Source organism: Rhinolophus ferrumequinum, chromosome 9 (genome assembly GCF_004115265.2).
Source record: "Rhinolophus ferrumequinum isolate MPI-CBG mRhiFer1 chromosome 9, mRhiFer1_v1.p, whole genome shotgun sequence".
In the NCBI taxonomy this organism is placed as follows: Eukaryota; Metazoa; Chordata; class Mammalia; order Chiroptera; family Rhinolophidae; genus Rhinolophus; species Rhinolophus ferrumequinum.
The window spans coordinates 67,588,397-67,609,885 of record NC_046292.1 but is presented as its reverse complement, the minus strand read 5'-3'; the positions used below and the strand labels follow the sequence as shown (position 1 = coordinate 67,609,885).

At 38.0% G+C, this 21,489-nt stretch overlaps 1 protein-coding gene across 1 annotated transcript in view; it reads right to left on the bottom strand.

The window, feature by feature from the left end:
- Positions 1-21,489, bottom strand: part of LRRC8C (leucine rich repeat containing 8 VRAC subunit C) — a 72,197-nt gene that overhangs the window by 27,010 nt on the left and 23,698 nt on the right. Inside the window, exon 2 of the mRNA XM_033115399.1 lies at positions 2,236-2,377. Within this exon, the coding sequence (XP_032971290.1) occupies positions 2,236-2,373 (138 nt within the window). The 5' untranslated portion in view covers positions 2,374-2,377. The remainder of the gene's footprint in view (positions 1-2,235; positions 2,378-21,489) is intronic.

Below are 21,489 nucleotides of genomic sequence, written 5' to 3'. Positions count from 1 at the left end.
GTAACACATGCTCAGTTACAAGTGTCACCACAATCACAGAAACCCCACAGTATGGCTTCCTACCGAGCATTTATCATTCCCTAGTCCAAATGCATTGACCAGACAGCAGTCATTTATACCTTAAGCTGTGTTGCCTAGTGACACTGTAACATTCTACCTTTATTAGGTCTCCAGGGAAACAGAGCTAGAAAGTTCAGAAAGTCAAATTCTCCTCCTGAAGGAGAACGGTCCTGTGAATGCTCTATGTGTCCGTTGCTCTTGCTGTTCCCTCTGCCTGGAAGGCTCCTCCCCGGACATCTGCATGGCTTGTTCCTGCTCCTCCTTCAATTCCTTGGTCAAAGTTCCCTTCCCAGTGAGGCCTTCCTTGGCCTCCTCATTCGAGAATTACAACTCCTGACCTCAGCTGCTGGGACCTCCGATCATCCTCGTATGTTTATTTCTTTTCCATTGGTCTTACTACCTTCTAATACACATAATTGACTAAATTTTCCTTATTTTGCTTGTTTTTCCCATAGGCAAGGACATTTATCTATTTTTTTCCTCCTGCATTGGTACTTCTTGGTACCTAGAACAGTGCCTGGCACACAGTAGGTTCTTCAACCAATATTTGTTTTATTTATGAATGAATTTATGCCCTTTCTCTCTTTCAAACTCGAGTTTTTCATTGGCATCCTTTTGGGGGGATGGGGAATGGGGAAGCGCAAATTTTTTTCATCTGACAAACAAAAGGCAGCATGGTGTTAGGGATTGAGAACAGGGAACTGGGGGCCAAATTGTGTGGATTTGAATAAGAGCTTTGCTACCCCAGGCACCTCAACAGTAATTAGGGATAATAATACTACCTCCATCTTAGGTTCACCATGAGAACGAAATGAGTTAAAACATGTGTAACGTGTTCAGAAGAGTGCCTGACACATAGTGTTAGTTAGTTATTAAAATCAACCTGAAAAAGCCCTTTATTTCTACTCTGTAACCACTTCTAGCTATTTCTCTCTCCCAAGCTCCTCCTCCTCTCAGCGGATTTACTTGAAAGTTACACCTACCCCCCCAAACTTCTACTTTCACTTCCATTCACTTTTCCCACTGAAACTAAGACTTCTAATGACCTAGTTGCTACTTTTCTCTTCTTAGTCCATGAGTTAGTTGTAGCCCCTGCCATCCTTAACCGTACCTGCCTTTGATTTCTGAGCCCCTCCTTTCTCCTGGTTTCCACTGGTTCTTACAGCGGCCCCTCTTCTTCAGCAGTGCCGCCTTTTCCCTTTATTACTCTTTAATATTATTCCTAACATCATCTCACTGGGTGATTCCACATTCTCCTTGGGTGATTCCATTCACAGGCACGGCCTCAACTCTCACGCTGATGACACAATGAGAGCCAGCCCTACGGACAGTTTCCCAAAGATGCCATGTTCTTTTTCACGTTCATGACTTAGACATTCTGTCCTCTAACTGGCACCTCTCCCCACCCTCATCTCCCTCTCTCTGACTCACTTCAGCTGGTTCTCCAAATTTTAATACAACCATCCCCTTTTATCATGTTCCCAAGCAAGTGTCCCCCCACCCCCTGCACTCCCTTAGTGCTTTAGGGGGATGCTTTCTCATAGTATAACCCAACCTTTTCTGATTGCTGGTTTATTTACTTTTCCCCTAGAAATGAACTGCTTATAGACATATATGTCCCCAAAGTATGGTGCCCAGCACACAGTAGGTACACAAAAAAAATCTCTGGATTTAATGTATGAATATATAGCACCTATGTAGAATAAATTTTGATTGCGTTACACTTTAATTCCAAACTAAATAATGGGTAAAATAATAATATCTCATCAAAATGTTCTTCCAGAAAATCTTATTAGGGGTTAGTTTAAGAGGTAAGGAAAAGAAAGTTCCATTTTGGCAATATAAATGGCACTGTGTATACACATGGTATATTTTACTATAAAGCCAACTTTGAAAGATAAGGGACTCCCTTTGATGTTAGTGACATCAAATATTACGTGATTCCAGTCGACTGCTGTTTGTGCTCAGTGAAACCTTATGAGCACCAAATCCATCTTACTAGGAAAGTTCAGTAAATCAGTGTTTCAGGTTCCCTGCCATGATTATAAACACCATACACAAATAAAGAAGAGCAACTAATATTTACTTGGTTGGAAATCACCCAGCCAACTCTGTTAAGAGGTTTCAATGGCTGTCTTGCTCTGGCTCCCATTCTGACTGGAGTCTAGCACCTACCTGTAAAGTACATCCGAACACACCGATCATCAGCATGGCCACTGACAGGTAGTCGGTAAACACATCCCACCACGGCTTCAGCACCCGGAAGGCAGGCTGCTGCTCAGAGAACTGCCGGAATTCTGTCACTGGAATCATGTTTCTGAGAAAGGAGAGGTTACTCGTGAGTTAACTGATGTTCATGCACGACATACTCCACTGTTAACATCATTCGAAATGCTGCTTCAACCCGCCAGAAACAGTGGTCTGAGTTAGATAGACCAGGAGCTGTCCCGGCACCTCTGTGTATGCATAAGCCACTGACTAAGACAGGTGTAACATGGGACCCTACCTGAAGAACACAAGTGCCTTTACTAATGATTGTCCGATAAGCAGGCTCCATGTGGCTCCACGTGGACCAGAGACAGACCCTGGCCAGAGCCGTCTCCGAGGCCGTTATTTCTTGGACTCTTCCCTTCCCCTAAACAGAACATGAGGATGCCAGTAACAGCATCCTTTGAGATGTTTTGCTATTAATCTTACCATCTTGGATTATTGCTTTAAATGATTTTTAAGTGTAATCTCAGCATTGGTTTGTGTTAATAGTCTACTGAGCTCTATTTGTGAAGCATTTTGTTTGCTCCCTGGGGAAAGCAGATGCCTTTGCCACATGGTTCTTGTCCTGGAAGAGGGAAGATTTCATTGGTGGTGGGGGTAGGGTTAGGGAGGGCTTCATTTTTCTTGTCCCCTCTTTTTTGGTCCCTGTACTTTTGACTTCATTTCTTTTCTCTATTTCCTTTACTCTTCATATTTCACCGTGAATCTCAAACTTATACCGATCTTCTCCTGTGGGAAATCAGTTGGCCCCCAAACACCTTCTCTACTTAAATGACAGAAGATAAATGAATAGGGTGCATCTGGCTCTGGGAAAAGGGAAACGTGGTGCCTCCTTTTCTTACTCTGCATTCTCTTTCCTTACAGCTCAGGCCCGCTGCCATCAGGACTCGAGGGTAATCATCCTGTTCCTGTGAGAAGGAACATTGTTTCCTTATCTTAGGGCAACGAATAAGGATGGAAAATGAGGGTTAATAAGAATATTTCTCTCCCTTTTGCCATCTTTGGATCCAATAATCTAGCTCTCCATATTTGTCCTTGTTATTAAAAAGTCTAACCAAACGGCAGGGGAAAAGCTACATTTTGTGCTTATTCTCCCAAGCCTTGTTTCCTAGATCTTCCTTCCCTAACACAGAATTAAAGGCTGTACAATAAACAGCGCAAACAAAAGCAAAAACAATCCTTTGAATTCACAGGTGGTTATCTTTGGATCATCATTTTGTCTTGCTGTTTTATCTGACTTTTTCTCAGGCAGTAATTGTCTTTCTTTACACAATATTGAAAATTAAACTGCTTGGCTCTGCTCTCACCTATAACCATCTGTGCAGCACCTGATCTGATTTTCTTATTGTACCAAATCACAACTTTCTTAACTTCATTCTGCTACTACCACTAGGATGCAAGCTTCTTGAAGGTAGAACCTATGTAATGCACACGTGTGTTCTCAAAACATATGTTATAGTCAAGCCACACAAGCTAAATATCTGTATATTCCTAGTGTCACTAAAATTTCATACGAGTTCAAACTTTGATTTTTCTGACATTTCATGACCTCTTTTCTTCTCAATGAATCATTACAACCTCACTGCCCCAAATGTTTTCTAGTCAGTTGTTCTAGCAGCAGTCACAGGCAGGCACTAACTCATCTTAATTTCTAAGTTAGCTTTTCAGAAGCTATTGTCTTATTCTATTTTGCATCCCCATCACTTATCACGATGCTTGGCAAGCAAGAAGCCCGGAAAAACAGTCTGTTGGATAAATGAATGAGTAATTCAGATGCTGTTTCATGGAGTAATGCTTGTCCAAATCAGATGTGGGCTGACCCTATTCAGTAACTGTGCTCTAGTCTATATTCTTTGACAGATTTGGTTGCTGAGTACTTCATGGTAAGTTCCTGGGAAGCTTGGAGGGACCCAGGCTTGTTTTTTGAATTGGAGAACGATTTCAGGAATAAAAGGCACTACAGTAGAGCAGTGGTTCTCAAACTTTTTGATCTCAGGACTCCTTTGCACTCTAAAATGCAGTGAGGAGGACCTCAGAATATTTTTTACGTGGGCTATCCCTACCAATATTTACCATATTAGAAATTAAGGACAAGAAATTTTTATTGAATTTATTTGGGTAATATTTGTTAGTAAGATTATCTTTAAAATATATATATATTTTAAAGATAATCTTACTAACAAATATATATATATAATATATATATAATATAGATACACATACACATTCATTTAAAAATAATAAATCCTTACATGTTAACATAAATTATACTATGAAAAATAACAATATTCTCCACAATAACAAAAAATTAGTGAAAATAATGGCATTGTTTTACATTTTTGCAAATCTCTTAACATTGGTCTTAAAAGAAGATAGCTAGATCCTTATATCTGCTTCTGCACTCAATCTGTTACAATATGTTGTTTTGATTGAAATTTATGAATCAAACAGACACGTGATTGCAAAAGGGAGGAGTATCTTCACAGCCTTTTCATATAATTGTGGATATTAATTTTTGATAATATATCAAACTGACTTGGTTAGCTGCAACATGGAATCTGAAAACTATATCAATGAACTTTTCAAACTCCATGATATTAAAACACATTCGTCTATCTTGCACTTACAATGGATCTTTTACCCATGCATGATTTTGTAATAACATCATGCATTGGTCATCTGGAAAATATTGGATCACTGAGTTATGCAGCTCGTCCAAATGTTGACAAATTGTATTTAAAAATCACATTCATTAATGTTGCCACTACTTTTATCGGAAAAGTTTTTAAGTTATGGGAAGCTGTCAAACTCATGGTGGTGAACACAAGTTTTCCAAAATTCTAATCATCATTTGAAAGTCTGAATTTCATTTCTGGCAGCTAATATTATCAGTTGTTTTTCTTAAAGTGTCAGGCTCACTTCATTCATTTTGAAAAAAAATATCTTCCACACACTCAAGTCTGAATAATCAGTTGTTGTATTCAAGTAAAAATGGTGTAATATGATAAAGGAGTCAACTCAACTTTCAACTCAAATAAAGGCTTTTGCTTGAGACACCCATTGTACTTTGAAAGTTAGCAGAAGTACTTTATGTGTTCTTCCCCCCATTACACCGTGTAGTAATACAATATGCAGCCAAGGGTTGCGTTGTTAAAATAATAATTTTATTGCTTCAATGAGGACATCTGATGAAACTGGCAATTTTTTTAAAAAGTTGTGTGTGCCAATGAAGAATACAAGCTCATCAGTGAAAAAGGCAAAAAACATCTCAGCATTAAAAAACAGTTTTGACCTTATGGACCCCCTAAAAAGGCTTAGGTTAAAGCACACTTTGAGAACCACTGAGGGAGAGGCTCAATGTTCCTTTCTTTATCTATGGCTCTCCTTGAGAAAGCAAAACCTGAGCACTCATCATAGGTGAGGTGCCCCAAGAACTTTGCTACGTTGCCTTTCCAGGCAGCATTCTCTTAGTATAGAAAATAAAGACAAACTAAGACTCTAAGAAACTTAAGTACTACCAGTATCTATGCTTCCGAATACTGGCATAGTCTCGGAAGATGACATAGCCTTTTAGTGTTATAACTCAACTCTTAATGCACTTAATCTCTTTTGGGTAAGTGTGTGTGTATGTTTGCATCTGTATGTACATGCTCATATATGTATGTACATATATACTACATATGAGTGTATGTAGATAGATGTCTAAGATACACACAGATGTATAATACACACAGACTTTATTGTTTTAACATATTACAAAGCTCAAAGCCAATATCTAATACAATATTAATATTTAGAATTATTTTTGATGCAAAAAGTGTTGGGGGAGGTAAAGGAGGAGTTCATTAAAAAACTCCAAAACTGAAAAGAGGGTGGATGGACCTTTGGCTTTCTTAATTGAAAAATTTTTTAGTATTCTTCTTTCACAAATTTCAGCACCTCTGAAAGTCATGCATTACAGTGACAACTGTACGTAATTTCTTTTTCCTTATCATTATAGTTTCCAAGTGATTTGTAACCATTTCAAGAGTTATCATTTTAAGCTGAAGGAGCCACTTCTGAACAAACTGCTAGGTTTAAATAGTTTTTTTTCCCCTGAAGATCAATCAGCATAATTTCATTTCAATTTATTTATTTATTTATTTTTAGAAATGGAAATAATTATCTTTATACTTCTTCCAACTCCAATTTTTAACTTGTTATATAAGATTTTAGCTTGGCTAATTAAATAATGTCATTGGAAATATGGTATTTCAAATTCAATCATGAGATTCTGGTATCCTAATTAAAAATGCATAAAGTTTTACATTATCTCTGCTTCTGTGTTCTTTTGCAGAAATCCATGTGCATTTCCTTTATTAAAAATACTTATTATTAAAAGTAATTTTATTGGCTCCATTAGCCACAAACCTTTACCTCTCAAAAATATCATATTACATAATCCTTTGGTAAAGAATATTGCAAACTTAGTTGCAAAATCAGAGTTTATTTCTTTCATCTATTTACGTCTTCCTGAAACAAACTGTCTTTCATTCCTTCTCAGGAAAATTTTAATATCTTCTTTTCTAGAATTAATTACACAGAACAGATTCTACTCTATTAGCCTATGACACTACAAATATCAAACTTATTACTTTGATTTAAACATGACTGCTAACACAGTTCTTCTATGGCTATCCAGTGGGGACGGCTAACATTTGCTTTGTTTTACCTTTTTTCTGGCATCACCTTTAGACAGTATAATTATTTACCATTCAAGGAAACAAGGGTCAATTCCAAAAGATAATAAGTACCACATGGTGAGTAGCCCCTTACAAAGATGAATTAAAAAATTAAATAATTCCTGAGCACGTGAAATATGAGTTCTACAGAAAAGAAACCCACATATATTATTAATTTATGTTGGTAAATCTAAGTCAATTCTCAGCCCTCACCTTATTTGCTCTGTCAGCAGCATTGGCATAATATAATAATTCTGTACTTTACTTTCAGGATGCCAGAGCCTTTAGGTTTTCTTCCTACTTCCTGGCTGTTCCTTCTTTAACTCCTTTGCTGTTTCTCCTCTTCTCCCTTATCTGTCTTTGGATTGCCCAGTGCTTAGTCTTTTGTCCTTTCTTTTCCCCAATTCATTCACTCACCTGGTGACTGCATCTAGTCACAATACTTTAATTAGAATGTATACTAAACACAAATTCTTATCAGTATCCAGACTCATGGACCCAACTGCCTACTTGACATCTCCTTGTGGATATCCACTAGACACATGAAATTGAGTATGTCCCAAACCAACTCCAGTTCCATTTCCTTATCCCCACCTTCCCCATCCCCAGGAAAGCCCTTCTCCTTTTGCAATTTTCCTATCTCAGTTGATGGCAACTCCATCTTTTCAGTTGCTTAGGTTTAAAATTTTGGAATCATGTCTGACTGCTTTGGCTCTTACACCCAAAATCCAATCTGTCAACAAATACTTGTTACGTTCCTTAACGTACTGTCTGTCTTCTACAAGAATTTTACGTTTCATGAAGGCGGGGAATTTTTTTTTTCAGTTCTATTTTGCACAGTGATATATTCCAACTACCATGAAAATAATGCTTGGCATATAGCAGAACACAGTATTTGCTGAATAAATAGTGAAGACGTAGTAATTATAATGAAGAAAGGGGGAAGTGCAATGGCCTTTAGTTAGAAATAGGCCTTGCAAAGGCGAAGTGTGTGTCCAAGTAAAGGCAAGGGAGGGCAGCCCGCAGAGCAGGGCCAGCGCATGAGCGCATCTGGGGCCAGTATGGAGAAAGAGTGCAAAAAAGGAAGAGCCCAGAAATGCCATGATTTATTTATGGCTTCTTCTCAGTTGTACCCAATGGCTCCATAAATCAAAATAAATAAAGTCATCAGGATGTGCTCAAAACATCAATTATAAAACAAACTATTTTTCCTCTAGCAGTGCAATGATGGAAATAAAAAAACAGGAGAAAAAGCCAAATTTTCCAATTACATAAAAATGGTATCTTTCTCTCTTGGGAGAGCATGACTCTAGATTGTGTATTATTGTGTAGCTGGGGTACACATGTCAAACTTTTCTATAAAAATCCACTGAAAGAAGACCGCAATTATATGGCTCTATGGAAATATATTTCTTTAAAAGAAAATTATAAATGGGTTATAAAATGTTAGAACCTGAAAAGCACTTCAAAGGCCATCCCGTCCATAACTCTCATTCAAGGAGTGGCAAACGTGAGCCAAGTGAGATTAAGTGACTTGCTCAGAAACACAGCTAATGGTGAGCCAGGACTTCTCACCAAATCTTAACTCTTCACTCTATTGCTCTTAGTTAATATTATATCATGTTGATTCGATTGTAAAGAATCTAAAATATACTAAGAAATAAATAGTTTAAATAGAATCTCCCCTATATTCAATTTCTCTTTTCATGTTCATATTTGACAAAACAAAATTTAAAAAATAACTATTATTAATCCATTTAAATGATTTTTAAGCTACAGTGCTCTTAAAGCCTCATAAATGAGAACTTTAGACTCAGAAGGAACAGTAAGAAGCAAGTTAAACTTGCAATCCAATCAACGGATTCTTCTGTATTATCTCCTTAGATATTTCCATGATATTATATGTTAAATTAATGACCCTATCACATTATTTGGAAAATATTCAAATTGAGCCTAGCATGTTTTTCTAAGGGTGACGGTGATGGGGAGCCAAGATAACTCCTACCTAGCAATTCTCATTCTCTCTTAATCAAGGAAGATATTAAACCTCTTTCTCATTACACTTTTCACATATTTAAAGACAAATCCCTTTAATTACTCAAGGATTTTGCTTTACTTGATAGTTTCCACAGTTATGTTTATCGTAGTTATAAGCTTTTGAATCCACTAAAAATTTGTTATACAGTATGGTCAGTAGCTGATTTTTCTCTTTCATTGCATAGATTACTTTCATTTACCCAGGCACTTGCTAAAAATAATTATGAGACTGTAAGATATGTCAGCTACTGTGCTAGATCCTGGGGGAATGAAAGTGAACAGACAAGGTACCTGCCCTCACCCATGTGTACTCTCATGGGAGAATGTGCTTTACAGAAATTCCGATACAAGCATGAATTATAACTGATCCTCTTTGTACATGTGATTATTGTTTCCTGTTTAAATGGTGCATTTAAAGAGGTTGTTGTTTTTCACTGAGAACAGGGTTTATATCTTGTTTATCTCTGCATCTTCTAGAAAATGGCACCATGCTTTAGAAGAGACCCTCAGTAAATATTTGCTAAATTGAATTAGGCCTAAATATACACACACACACTCACACACAGAGACACACACACAATGAAGCACTTTGTAGTAAAGCTCAAACTCTTCTACTATGTTGTTACCCTCGGTAATAAAGTTTGACGCTGCAATAAATAAGAGTGATCATTACCACAGAGCTTCACATTGTAAATAACGATTATTCAAAAAACATCCACTGCTGAAGAGAATGCTTGTGAAGAGGAAAAGAGTTAGGAATAATTTATAACTTCAAAGTTAAAGATCACTGAAATTTTAATGCACAATGTTCTGTCACCAGTTATAAAGAGGATGTCTTGATCAGTGACATCTTATGTCTCAGCTTGTACCCAACGGCCAAATTTTGTGACTCCTTGTCAGAATTACCTTGTTAAGAAACAAGTGACAGAAAACAGACCCAAATATAAAAGTCCTGTTTACAATATAATGGTTTAAAATACTGCACTTATAAATCTTGGTGAGAGCTTGGTGAGATTTTATTTCTTTGGGATTTTTGTCAAAGAGCTTCAGCTACATCTGTATGACACCAATAATTATTTAATGCTTATTCTGCACATTTTCAGTCGATTTAAATTCAGAAATATTTTCTGAAATGAGGCCAAATTGTGACTGAATAGTCTTTTAAAAACTGACCAGAAAAGATTATCACCAAATGTTACTCATTCCCTCCCTCGTCTCTATTATTCTGAATATACTTAAAGTCTGGCTGACAAATAATGGCTTCAGCTCTCTGCATCCCACTGGATTTCTTGGTCTCCTCTTCATTCCATGTTGTTTCCATCTCCTTTAAGCTGGGTACAATCTTCCGGGAGGTAGGGTATACTCTTACCACCCCCCCACCAAAGGATCCTAAATCCTTGAAAAGACTATGTTTTTCCTCAAATTCTCGATATCATTCAAATGTAATTTAGACAAGGTTTCAGTTCTTACCAGTCTCAACATCCAAAAACTAAGTCTAGGATTCAATTAAGGAAATCTGTAATGACTGTTTTTGAAGACTATCTATCTCTTTCTCCAATGGACACAAAGCAATTGAGGATTAACTCCAATCCAGTTTTCTTCCTTGAGCAAAGAAAGCCCAATAGTTCTAAGCAGCAGACATGCCAAGAACATACATTGAGGGTCAGAAAAATCCAGACAAAACAAGTGCGAAAAGTCTACAAGTGCAGGAAGGCTCCTTTCTCCTGGATGATGGGATCCAAGGAGAGGAAAGTGGAGAAGACAGGAAGATTCCTGCCCTCCAGAAAATTCAAACTAATGTTTCTTGTTTTTTTTTTTACCTTCTGGAGTTTAGAGTGGTCTGAAAAGGCAGGCGTCACCTTCTACTTCATATTGCTAGCTCTAGGGCCTAAAATACTCAATAGTTTGTTGAGTTAAATTCCTAATAATTCTAAGGAGGGAAACTTGCCTTTTATGTTCCAACAGGAAGTTTGGTGTTTTTTACAAAAACCTTTTCATAAACATTGATAGACTGGTACTTATAAAAACAGAAAATCAACCAAAAATGTGACAGGGAAGCTAACACAACTTGTTACCCAAACTTTCCCACTAAGCTTTTTATTTTTAATGGGATACAATTTAAAATTTTCAGCTGTGTTAAATACAACAACTAGGAAACAAAGTAACACTGTTCAGGAAACAAGAGATTAGTGTATATTAAAAGACAATGGATTTATAGTATAATCTTTTTATTGTCTTTTTAAATTAAACTCTATTAAAAACTTCTCTTTTAAGATCAGGGACCATTGAAAGGTTCTTAAGGAGAAAAACTAACTGGTGAATAATTCTCTTTGGGGCTTTTCAAGAAGGTAACTCAAGAAGTCAGCTCTTGGTTTGTTTTTCCTGTTGGATATGTTCAATAAAATCCATGATGGAAAGAAGAAGTTTGGGCCTTCAAGCGGCCAGGGAAAAATAACCCCTCAACTCTGCAGGAGGAAATCAACAACTACCAGACTTTTATTGTCAGAATATTAAAACTGATGTGAATGCACCTGGAAATTAGAATACTTGGTTTTTGTCCATCCAGCCAATAGATATTTAATGCAAGGCTTTGTGGCTACGAGAAAAATATTTGCTGGGTTCAGCTCTAAACACAACATATCGATTCAATGGCCATTTTTTCCAAGTTAGAGATTATATGAGTTCCCTCTTCCAATTCTTATTTCTCACAGCAAAGCTAAATAAAATCTAATGTGAAGATACTTGATATTTCTATTGTCTCAGATTCTAGAAGCTGAGGGAAGGCATAGAAAGGTTTCTTTATAAGAAGGCTCTAGGAAAATATGGTCAAAGGCTACTTGCCTCTCAAACCTAAATTGTGCCAAAAATCTAAATGAAAGACATGCTTGGAAAATATGAATCATTCATTAAAATACACCTGTTTCTGAAGACATGTTATTTGGTTAACAAAAAAAAAAACACAAAAAACAAGAACAAAAACTTCTCCCTACCCCCAAAGGAAATAGTGAAACTAGGTGATATACATTTACAAGGGTCAAGTGATATTTGTGGCTCTTGAAAAATCACTACAAAGGAGATATAAGCAATTGTAGCAGGGCCTGTGGTTGCTAATCCTGTAACTGGAATGTTCTAATCCTCCTTGGCTTTGCAGACTCCTATGTATTCTACAGAGGGCTGGGGCTCCAGCACCACTCGCTCGGGATCTGACTACCTGACTAGGTCAAATCCAGCACCGCAGGCTCTCAGAGCGCTGTGGGTCTTCCTTGATGGCCCCTGTTACAGACACCATTTCCCACTTATTTGTGTGATGCTTGGACTAATGTTGGCCTCCATTGTTTTCCCAGTACCTAACAGTCCTTGGCACCTACCTCAACATATATTCATCAAATAAATGATTAATTAAAAACAAAGTTACCAAAACAGTGTAAGTGCAAGACCTCAGACTTATTCATTTGACTACTTGGACAGCAAAAAGAAAATAGAGGGAAAAAAATTGAAGTCTATCGGTTAATTTGGAATAAGACCCAACACAGTACTATCTTTATAGACAAAGTGATAGTATTTTGAAATAGTTTATTTGCAGTTGCTATTATTATTAAGAAAGATGGCTTGGGGCCAGATCAAGTCTTCCTGAGAAAACTGTCTCAAAAATATTGAGAGCCCTGCCAAATGCATTTTTAAAAATGGTTGAAAGACCTAGAAAACAAGATATTGAAGCCCAGCAGTACATCAACTTGTTCGGTGACACCTAGTTACCTAAAGATGGTTTCAGAAGTGGTTTTGTTCAGTAACTTCATTTCTGGGATGAAAAGGTGGATTGGGGATGCTTGAAAGGAGCAAAACTAGTTTAAGAGTTGTTAAATTGGGAGGTTTAAGTATTATCACAAATACTAAAAAAAAAAAAATATGTAGAAAGGTCATAGGAATTTATTTAAAACCTTAGCCTTAGTAGGAAAGAGTTAAGGAAGAAACAGAAAAAAAACTTACTTTTAAAAATCAAACATTTCAAAACTGAGAGATCTTTGGAAGCTCTGAAGTAAAGCAGGACTTAGGAAAGAGTGGATGATCTTTTGGGTGGCTCAGGGCCAAGGGAACAGACAAGGTTGTTGGAACAACTGTGGGGATTTGTTTGTTTTTATTTGTTCTGTAATCTTTTTTTTTTTAACTTTTATTTATTTTAAGTGTTTTTCCAGGACCCATCAGCTCCAAGTCATGTAGTTGTTTCAATCTAGTTGTGGAGGGCGCAGCTCACAGTGGCCCATGAGGGGATCGAACCGGCAACCTTGTAGTTAAGAGAAGCCTACTCTAACCAACTGAGCTAACTGGCCGCCCCCTATTTGTTCTGTAATCTTGATCCTGTGTTTTTGATCCTATTTTCAGATGACCAATGTTAAAAACTTAATAGATCACTGTTTTAGGGACCTGAAGTATGGTTACACAGACATAAATTAAAATTGTTTCTGCAAAAACAAAATAAATGTCCAGTCAACAAAGAAACAGAAATTGGTTTTCTCCTATTCGATGTCCTTAGATACAAACAGGATCAGTGCTGGGATTCTTTTGGGAAAGAAGTGGGATTTGGGGAAATGAGGTGGAGAAAGCCATAGGACTTTGATTTATGCTTGGTCCCTTCTGGAGGCTGAGAGAGGGATAAATTATCATTAGAGATCGCTACTCCAGAAGCACAAATTTTCTCAAGGATAAATGCAGTATCTCTGAAATCTTTGTATCTCTAGCATCTACCACAGTACCTAGCAGCTTTACTCATTCTTTCTCCAAGTACTAGAGTAGCTTTTATCTACCAGATACCGAGTTCACTAATGTGGATATACCAATGAGTAAGAGAGACACAACCCGTTTTTATGAACCTCACATTATGGTGGAAAGACAGATAGTAAATAATTACACACAACCGTTTAATTAACACAATTGTGATAGGGATGACAAAGTGGAAGTTTAGGAAACTCTGATAGTATACTGAAGTACCTGAGCGACTGGGGGTTTAGGAAGTGATGGCTGCATGGAAATATGAAGTATAGGTAGGAATAGTTGTCTAAAGTTGGGGGCCAGAACATTCAAGGCAGGGTGGCTTTTTGTTCCCCTTTTAAGATGGATCATTTTGCCCTCTATCACTCATAAATTTTTTGTTTTTCTTTATTTTGCATAAGGTTGGACCTCATATTTTTTATCTCTGGAGACATAGGGTTGGGGTAGTTCCAAGCTGGTCCAGATTCCATGAGGCAAAGAGGGCAACAAGTTACATGTTTTTAGGTGGAAAGGGCAAAAAGTCACCAAGACGCACCAACAGTCTTTTTCTAAGGTATGTGTGAAAATTTCCCCAAAGTAACCTTGTTGCAGAAGCACAGAGATTACAGCAGCTTCCCTTTGTTCCCTGCTGCTAAACTGCCTTCTAAACACTGAACCAACCTCCACTACACCTCCTGGATTATCCTCCACACTGATGCCTCAACTCTAATTAATTCAGTGTAAAGATGCCCCAAAGTTCTGGCCAAGTAGCCCATAGTTGGTATAGAATTCACAAAATTCTTGTCATAAGTAGTGAACATTGTTCTAGAATCTCAGTCATCGTCAGTGAGGGGGCTGCTCGGTCATTTCCTGGGACTGAACACAAGTAGCATCGATGAGGCTGTCCTCCGCCCCTGCATCGGTCCACACATGTGCCAGCCTGCAGTGCAATCCCCTCCGAATTCTTGTAGAATGCCTCCTTAGGGATTGACTTCCTAGTTACAGGAAATTCAGTCTTTGGTCAGAGGATAGATAGTCTCCTTTAGTCTGTTTTTAAATTTCTTTCTTCACTCCCTTTGATACATCCTTCTTTCTTCCTCCTTGCCTCCCTCCTTCCGCTGTCCTTTGAACATTTGTTATCTAACTACTATGTGGTAAATACTGGGGATACAAGATAAATAAAAACGCTATAGTCAAATATGTTGACAACAGAACTGTAAACAAGGAGACTCAAAATATGTTATCCTTTCTTTTTGCTCCTCAGCTCTCCATACGATTCAAAACGAAACGGTTTGTGTGAGCCAGACCAGCACTGGGAAAGATGCATGCCAACTAGCTATCTAACCCCGCAGGTGGTTTGCCAAGCGACAGAGGACAGAGATATCAAACCCAGCATGAGAATGCCCTGTGATGAAGTAAATATGAAAGCAGAAATAAACAGGTAACTTAACTTTCACAATCTGAACTCAGAAACAGAATAGATTGGGAGAGATTTTTTGATAAATCCCCTGCTATATACAACACTTGCAACTTGCTATTCAAAATGCAAGAACCAAATAGATATGAATAATAAGAGATACTATTAGAAGCACTATTTATTCAACATTTCCATCCATTATTTCTTTTTTAAATTGACATATAACACTGTAACAGTTTTAGATATAGAACATGATGATTTGATACGTGTACATATTGTGAAATGATTACCAGAATAAGTTTAGTTAATATCCATCACCACACAGTTACAATTTTTTTTTTCTTGTGATGAGAACTTTTAAGATCTGCTCTTTTAGTAACTTTGAAATATACACTAGAATATTGTTAACTAGTCACCATGGTGTACATTACGTTTCTGGGACTTATTTATCTCATAAATGTTTGTACCTTTTGACCACCATACTCATTTCACATACACAACACACAACACACACACAGACACACCCTCTAGTAACCAGCAATCTGTTCTCTGTATCTATGAGTTCAGCTTTTTTTTAGATTCTACATATAATTGAAATCATATAATATTTGTCTTTCTCTGTGTCACTTATTTCATTTAGCATAATGCATTCATGTTGCATAAAGTCTATCCACGTTGTTGCAAATGGAAGGATTTCTATCTTATTTATGGCTGAGTAATATTTATATACTATATCACATTAGCTTTATCTAATCATCCATTGGTGAACACTTAGGTTGCTTCCATATTTTTAGCTATTGTAAATAATGCTACAATGAAGATGGGGGGTGCAGGTATCTTTTTGAGTGTTTTCATTTCCTTCAGATAAATACCCAGAAGTGGAAATTCTGGGTCATATGGTACTTCTATTTTTAATTTTTTGAGGAACCTCCAGACTGTTTTCCATAGTGGCTGCACCAAATAAATTGCCATCAACAGTGTACAAGAGTTCCTTTTTTCCCACATCCTCACCAACGCTTGCTATTTCTTGTCTTTTTAATAATAACCATTCCATTAGTGTGAGGTGATATCTCATTATGGTTTTGATTTGCATTTGCCTCATGATTAGTGATGTTTAGCATCTTTTCATGTAGTAGCTGGCCATCTGTATGTCTTCTTTATTCAGATCCCCTGCCATTTTTTAATCAGATTTTTTTTCTATTTAGTTGTATGAGTTCTTCATATATTTTGGATATTAACCCCTTATTAGATATATGATTCACAAATATTTTCTCTCATTCTGTGGGTTAACTTTTCATCTTGTTGATGGCTGCCTTTGCTGTACAGCTTTTTGGTTTGATATAGTCCCACTTGTTTATTTTGCTTTTGTTGACTTTGCTTTGGTGTCAAATTCAAAAAATCATTACCAAGACTGATGTCAAGAATCTGACCCCCTACATTTTCTTCTAGGAGTTGTATGGTTTCACATCTTAAGTTCAAGTCTTTAATACATTTTTAATTGATTTTTGTGTATGGTGTAAGACAGCAATCCAGTTTCATTCATTTGCATATAGCTGTCCAGTTTCCGCAACACCATTTATTGAAAAGACAACCCCTTCCCCATTGTATATTCACCCATTATTCATTCTTTTTAAAAAGCTTTTTAAAATTAAATTTATTGGGGTGACATTTGTTAATAACCTTATATAAGTTTCAGGTGCACAAGTCTATAATACATCATCTGTACATTGCATTGTGTGTTCCCCACCCAAAGTGTAGTCTCCTTACATCACCACATATTTGACCCTCTTGACCTTCTTCTTTCTCCTTTCATCCCACTCTGGTAACCACCCTCTGTTGTCTGTGTCTATGAGTTTGTTTGTTTTGGTTGTTTGTTTGTTGCTTTCTGTTTTGTATCTCACATATGAGTGAAGTCAGATGGTTCTTGTCCTTTTCTGTCTGACTTATTTCATTTAGCATGATAAATTCAAGATTGATCCATGTTGTCACAAATGGCTGAGTAGTATTCCATTGTATGTAAGTATGACATCTTCTTTATCCAATCATCCATCAAAGGACATTTAGGTTGTTTCCATGTCTTGGCCACTGTGGATAATGCTGCAGTGAACATCGGGGTACATATATCTTTACAAATAAATATTTTCAAATTTTGGGGATAGGTACCTAGAAGAGTAATTGTTAGGTCACATGGTAACTATTCTTAATTTTTTGACATTCAATATTATTTTATATTAATTTCATGTGTATAGCATAGAGATTATACATTTATATAAGTTATGAAATGATCCTGTGACTAGTTTAGTACCCATCTGGCACTATATATAGTTATTACCATATTATTGACTATCTTCCCTATGTTTTACTTTACATCCCCACAACTATTTTGTAACTACCAATTTGTATTTCTTAATCCCTTCACCTTTTTTACCCTGTCCCCCAACCTCATCCCATCTATCACCCCAAAAAATCTAGTACCCATCTGACACCATACATAGTTATTAGAAAATTACTGACTATATTCTTTATGCTATACTCTACATCTCCATAACTACTTTGTAACAACCAATTTGTACTTCTTAACTCTTTCCTCTTTTTTCACCCCACCCTCCCATCCCACAACCATCAAACTGTTTTCTGCACTTATGACTTTGTTTCTGTTTTGTTTATTTTGTTCTTCAGATTCCACATATAAGTGAAATTGTATTGCGTCTGTCTTTCTGTCTGACATACTCCACTCAGCACAATATCTTCCAGGTCCATCCATGCCACCGCTGATGGCAAGAAAGCATTCCCTTCCATGGCCGAGCAATATTTCATTGTATATATGTATCACCTCCCCTTTTCCATTCATCCATCGACAGACACCCACGCTGCCGCCACATCTTGGCCATTGTAAACAATGCTGCAATGAACATATGGATGCACATGTCCTCTCAAAGTAGCATTTTGGATTTCTTTGGATAAAAACCCAGAAGTGGGATTATTGGGTCCTTCTTTGTCTCTTGTTATAGCCTTTGTTTTGAAGTCTATTTTGGTATAAGTATTGCTACCTCAGCTTTTTTTTTTTTCATTTCTACTTTTCATGAAAGATCTTTTTCCATCCTTTTACCTTCAATCTGTGTGTTTCTTTCAATCTGAAGTGATTCTCTTGTAGGCAGCATATATAAGGATTTTGTTTTCTTATCCATTCAGTCCTATGTCCTTTGATTGGAGCATTTAATCCATTTACATAGAAAATAATTGTTGATAGATATGTAGCTATTGCCGTTTTATTATTCACAATTTTGATCTTTTTTTTTCCATCTTAAAGAAGTCCCTCTAACATTCCTTGCAATACTGGTTTGGTTATGATGAACTCCTTTAGCGTTTTCTTATCTGGGAAGCTATCTGTCCTTCAATTTTAAATGATAGCCTTACTGGGTAGAGTACCCTTGGTTGTAGGTTGTTGCTTTTCATCATGTTAAACACTTTGTGCCAGTCCCTTCTGGCCTGTAAAATTTCTATTGAGAAATCATCTGACAATCTTATGGGAGCTCCCTTATAAGTTACTAGTTGCTTTTCTCTTGCTGCTTTTAGGATTCTCTCTTTGTCTTTAACCTTTGCCATTTTAATTATAACGTGTCTTGGTGTTGGCCTGTTTGGGTTCATCTTGTTTGAGACTCACTGCACTTCCTGGGCTTGTATGTCTATTTCCTTCACCAGGTTAGGAAAGTTTTCAGTCATTATTTCTTTAAATAGGTTCTCAATCCCTTGTTTTCTCTCTTCTCCTTTTGGTACCCCTATGGTATGAATGTTGATAAGCTTGATGTTGTCTCAGAGATCTCTTAAGCAATCCTCATTTTTTTTAATTCTTTGTTCTTTTTGCTGTTACGATTGGGTGTTTTCTGTTACCTTGTCTTCCAAATTGCTGATTTGATCCTCTGCTTCATCTAGTCTGCTGGTGATTCCTTTTTGTGCTTTCTTCATTTCAGTTATTGTATTCTTCACTTCTGATTGGTTCTTTTTCATGGATTTTATGTCCTTTTTTGTGCTTGCAGTCTCTTTGTTGAGGTTCTCACTAAGTTCCTTGAGCATCCAAACCATTGTTTTGAACTCTGTATCTGGTAGGTCACTTACCTCCATTTCATTTAGTTCTTTTTCTGGAGTTTTCTCCTGTTCTTTCATTTGGGATGTATTTCTTTGTTTCCTCATTTTGGCTGCCTTTGTGTTTCTTTCTATGTATTAGGTAGATCTGATACACCCTCCAGTCTTGGCCAGGTCGTCTTACGTAGTAGATGCCTTGTGAGGCCCAGTGGCACAGTCTTCTTGGTCACCTGAGCTAGGTGCTCCAGGAGTGTTCCTTGTGTGGGTTGTGTGTGCCCTCCTGTTGTAAGAGAGCTTTGATTACTATTGGCATGTCAGTGGGTGAGACTGACCCTCAGGCTGATTGGCTGTGGGGTTTGGCCAAGTCCACAGCTTAAAGGCTGCTGTGCAGGGGGCTTAACACACTGATTGGGATTTGCCACAGTGGGCTTGGTGCCTGTTGAGACCTCCCCCACTTTGTGTGTGCCGCTTGTGGGGCTAATTGGGAAGTGCTCTGCTGTGGTCTGAGGCCAACCTCCATGTATGTTGGTTCTGGGGCCTCTTGCGAAGGGCTCCAGTGCAGGCCCAGGTCACCCCCTGCCTGTGACCAGCCAGGGACTATCTGTTAGGAGCTACAAAGTGATCCATAGTTGTTTGCTGCCTGTGCTAAACCTGGAAGGTGTGCGGGAGAGGCCACACTGTGAACTGAGGATATCTGCCACCAGTACTGGACCTAGGGTAGGTCTGCAAAAAGCCAGGACACTCCAAGGCCTGGCGCCACCTGCTGGCTGCCTGTATAGCTCAGCTGCTAATAGAGCCTCATGTGTTACATGAGTTGGATGAGGTGGGATTTCAGGGAGTCACTAGAGTGGAAGGAGTTGTGTTCATCAGGTTAATGTAGATTTTGGTTTGGTGCCAATGCTGAGCCTGGAGTTAGTCACCCAAAGTCTTAGAGCACACCAAAGCCAGTCATAGTCTACCTGGGACCACCATACTCTGATAGTTTTACAAGAAAGAGTGTAATACAGGTGGGGCTGGCTGCTCACAGAATCAGTTGGATAGGGCAGGTTCCCCATGAGTCAGCAGGGTGGAGCAGTAGAGCTCACCAGGCCAATCACATTCAGATTTGGACGTGGTGGGGGCAGGCTCCACACAGGAAAGATGGTGCCTGCCTGCCAGCTGTACGTGAGGACCCCACACAGGGAAAATGGCAACAGCCCTCACCTGAAGCTACTCACCTTAGTCTGCCCCCTCTGTATGCCTCTGATTCCCCCCTCCCTGAGTAACTGTCTCCACGCCAGAGCCCTAGGTGAGTGTCTGCAAGTGAATGAGTCTGCACCTGGTTCCCTTAAGAGGGCATCTGGGTTTCCTGCTGCTTGCCATCCCATCCAGATGGTGGGAATCCCCACTGTTTTTCACAGCTAGATGATATAGGGGCTCCTCTTCACAGCACTAGTAGTTCAGGCCAGGGTGGCGGGGAGGGGTCTGGTGTTGGGCTAGAGTCCCTTGCTCCTCTGGGGGAATGTCCACAGCCAAGATATCCCTCCTGATTTTCAACTGCCACAGGGAGGTTTCTGGGCAGCCTGTTTTATATCTCTGCCCCTCCTACCAGTCTTGGTGTGTCTTCTTTTTTATATCCTTAGGTATAAAACTTCTGTTCAACTAGCCTTCAGATGGTTCTCCAAGTTGATTGTTCTATAATTTAGTTGTTATTTTAATGTGTTCACAGAAGGAAGAAGGCAGTGTTTATCTACTCTGCCATTTCGGATCTTTCCCATCCATTACTTCTTAAACTGGTATTTTTTTTTTCTGGTGAGAAAGGTCCATAGTGCTTTTCTAATCCTCAGTGGGATTTGTAATCCCCCCAAATACTTAACCACTACACCAACAGTACATCAGCTATTATGACTAAAGAAAAGCAGAAAACATCTGTGTAAAGAAAGTAGCTCAGGAATTAAACTAGAAAAAATCATGAGAACGTGACTGAATCAACATAAGGATATAACAGCATTAAAGGTATCAACTTCAAAGAGAAAATGAAATTATTTGGGTTGCCCTAGTAACACCAAGATAAAAATGTGCAAGTGAGAATGTGGGATTTGACATTAAGAAAACCTTCTTCAGCACTAAGGTTTCCCACATCATGGAATGAGCTTTCCCATGGCAACAGGCAAA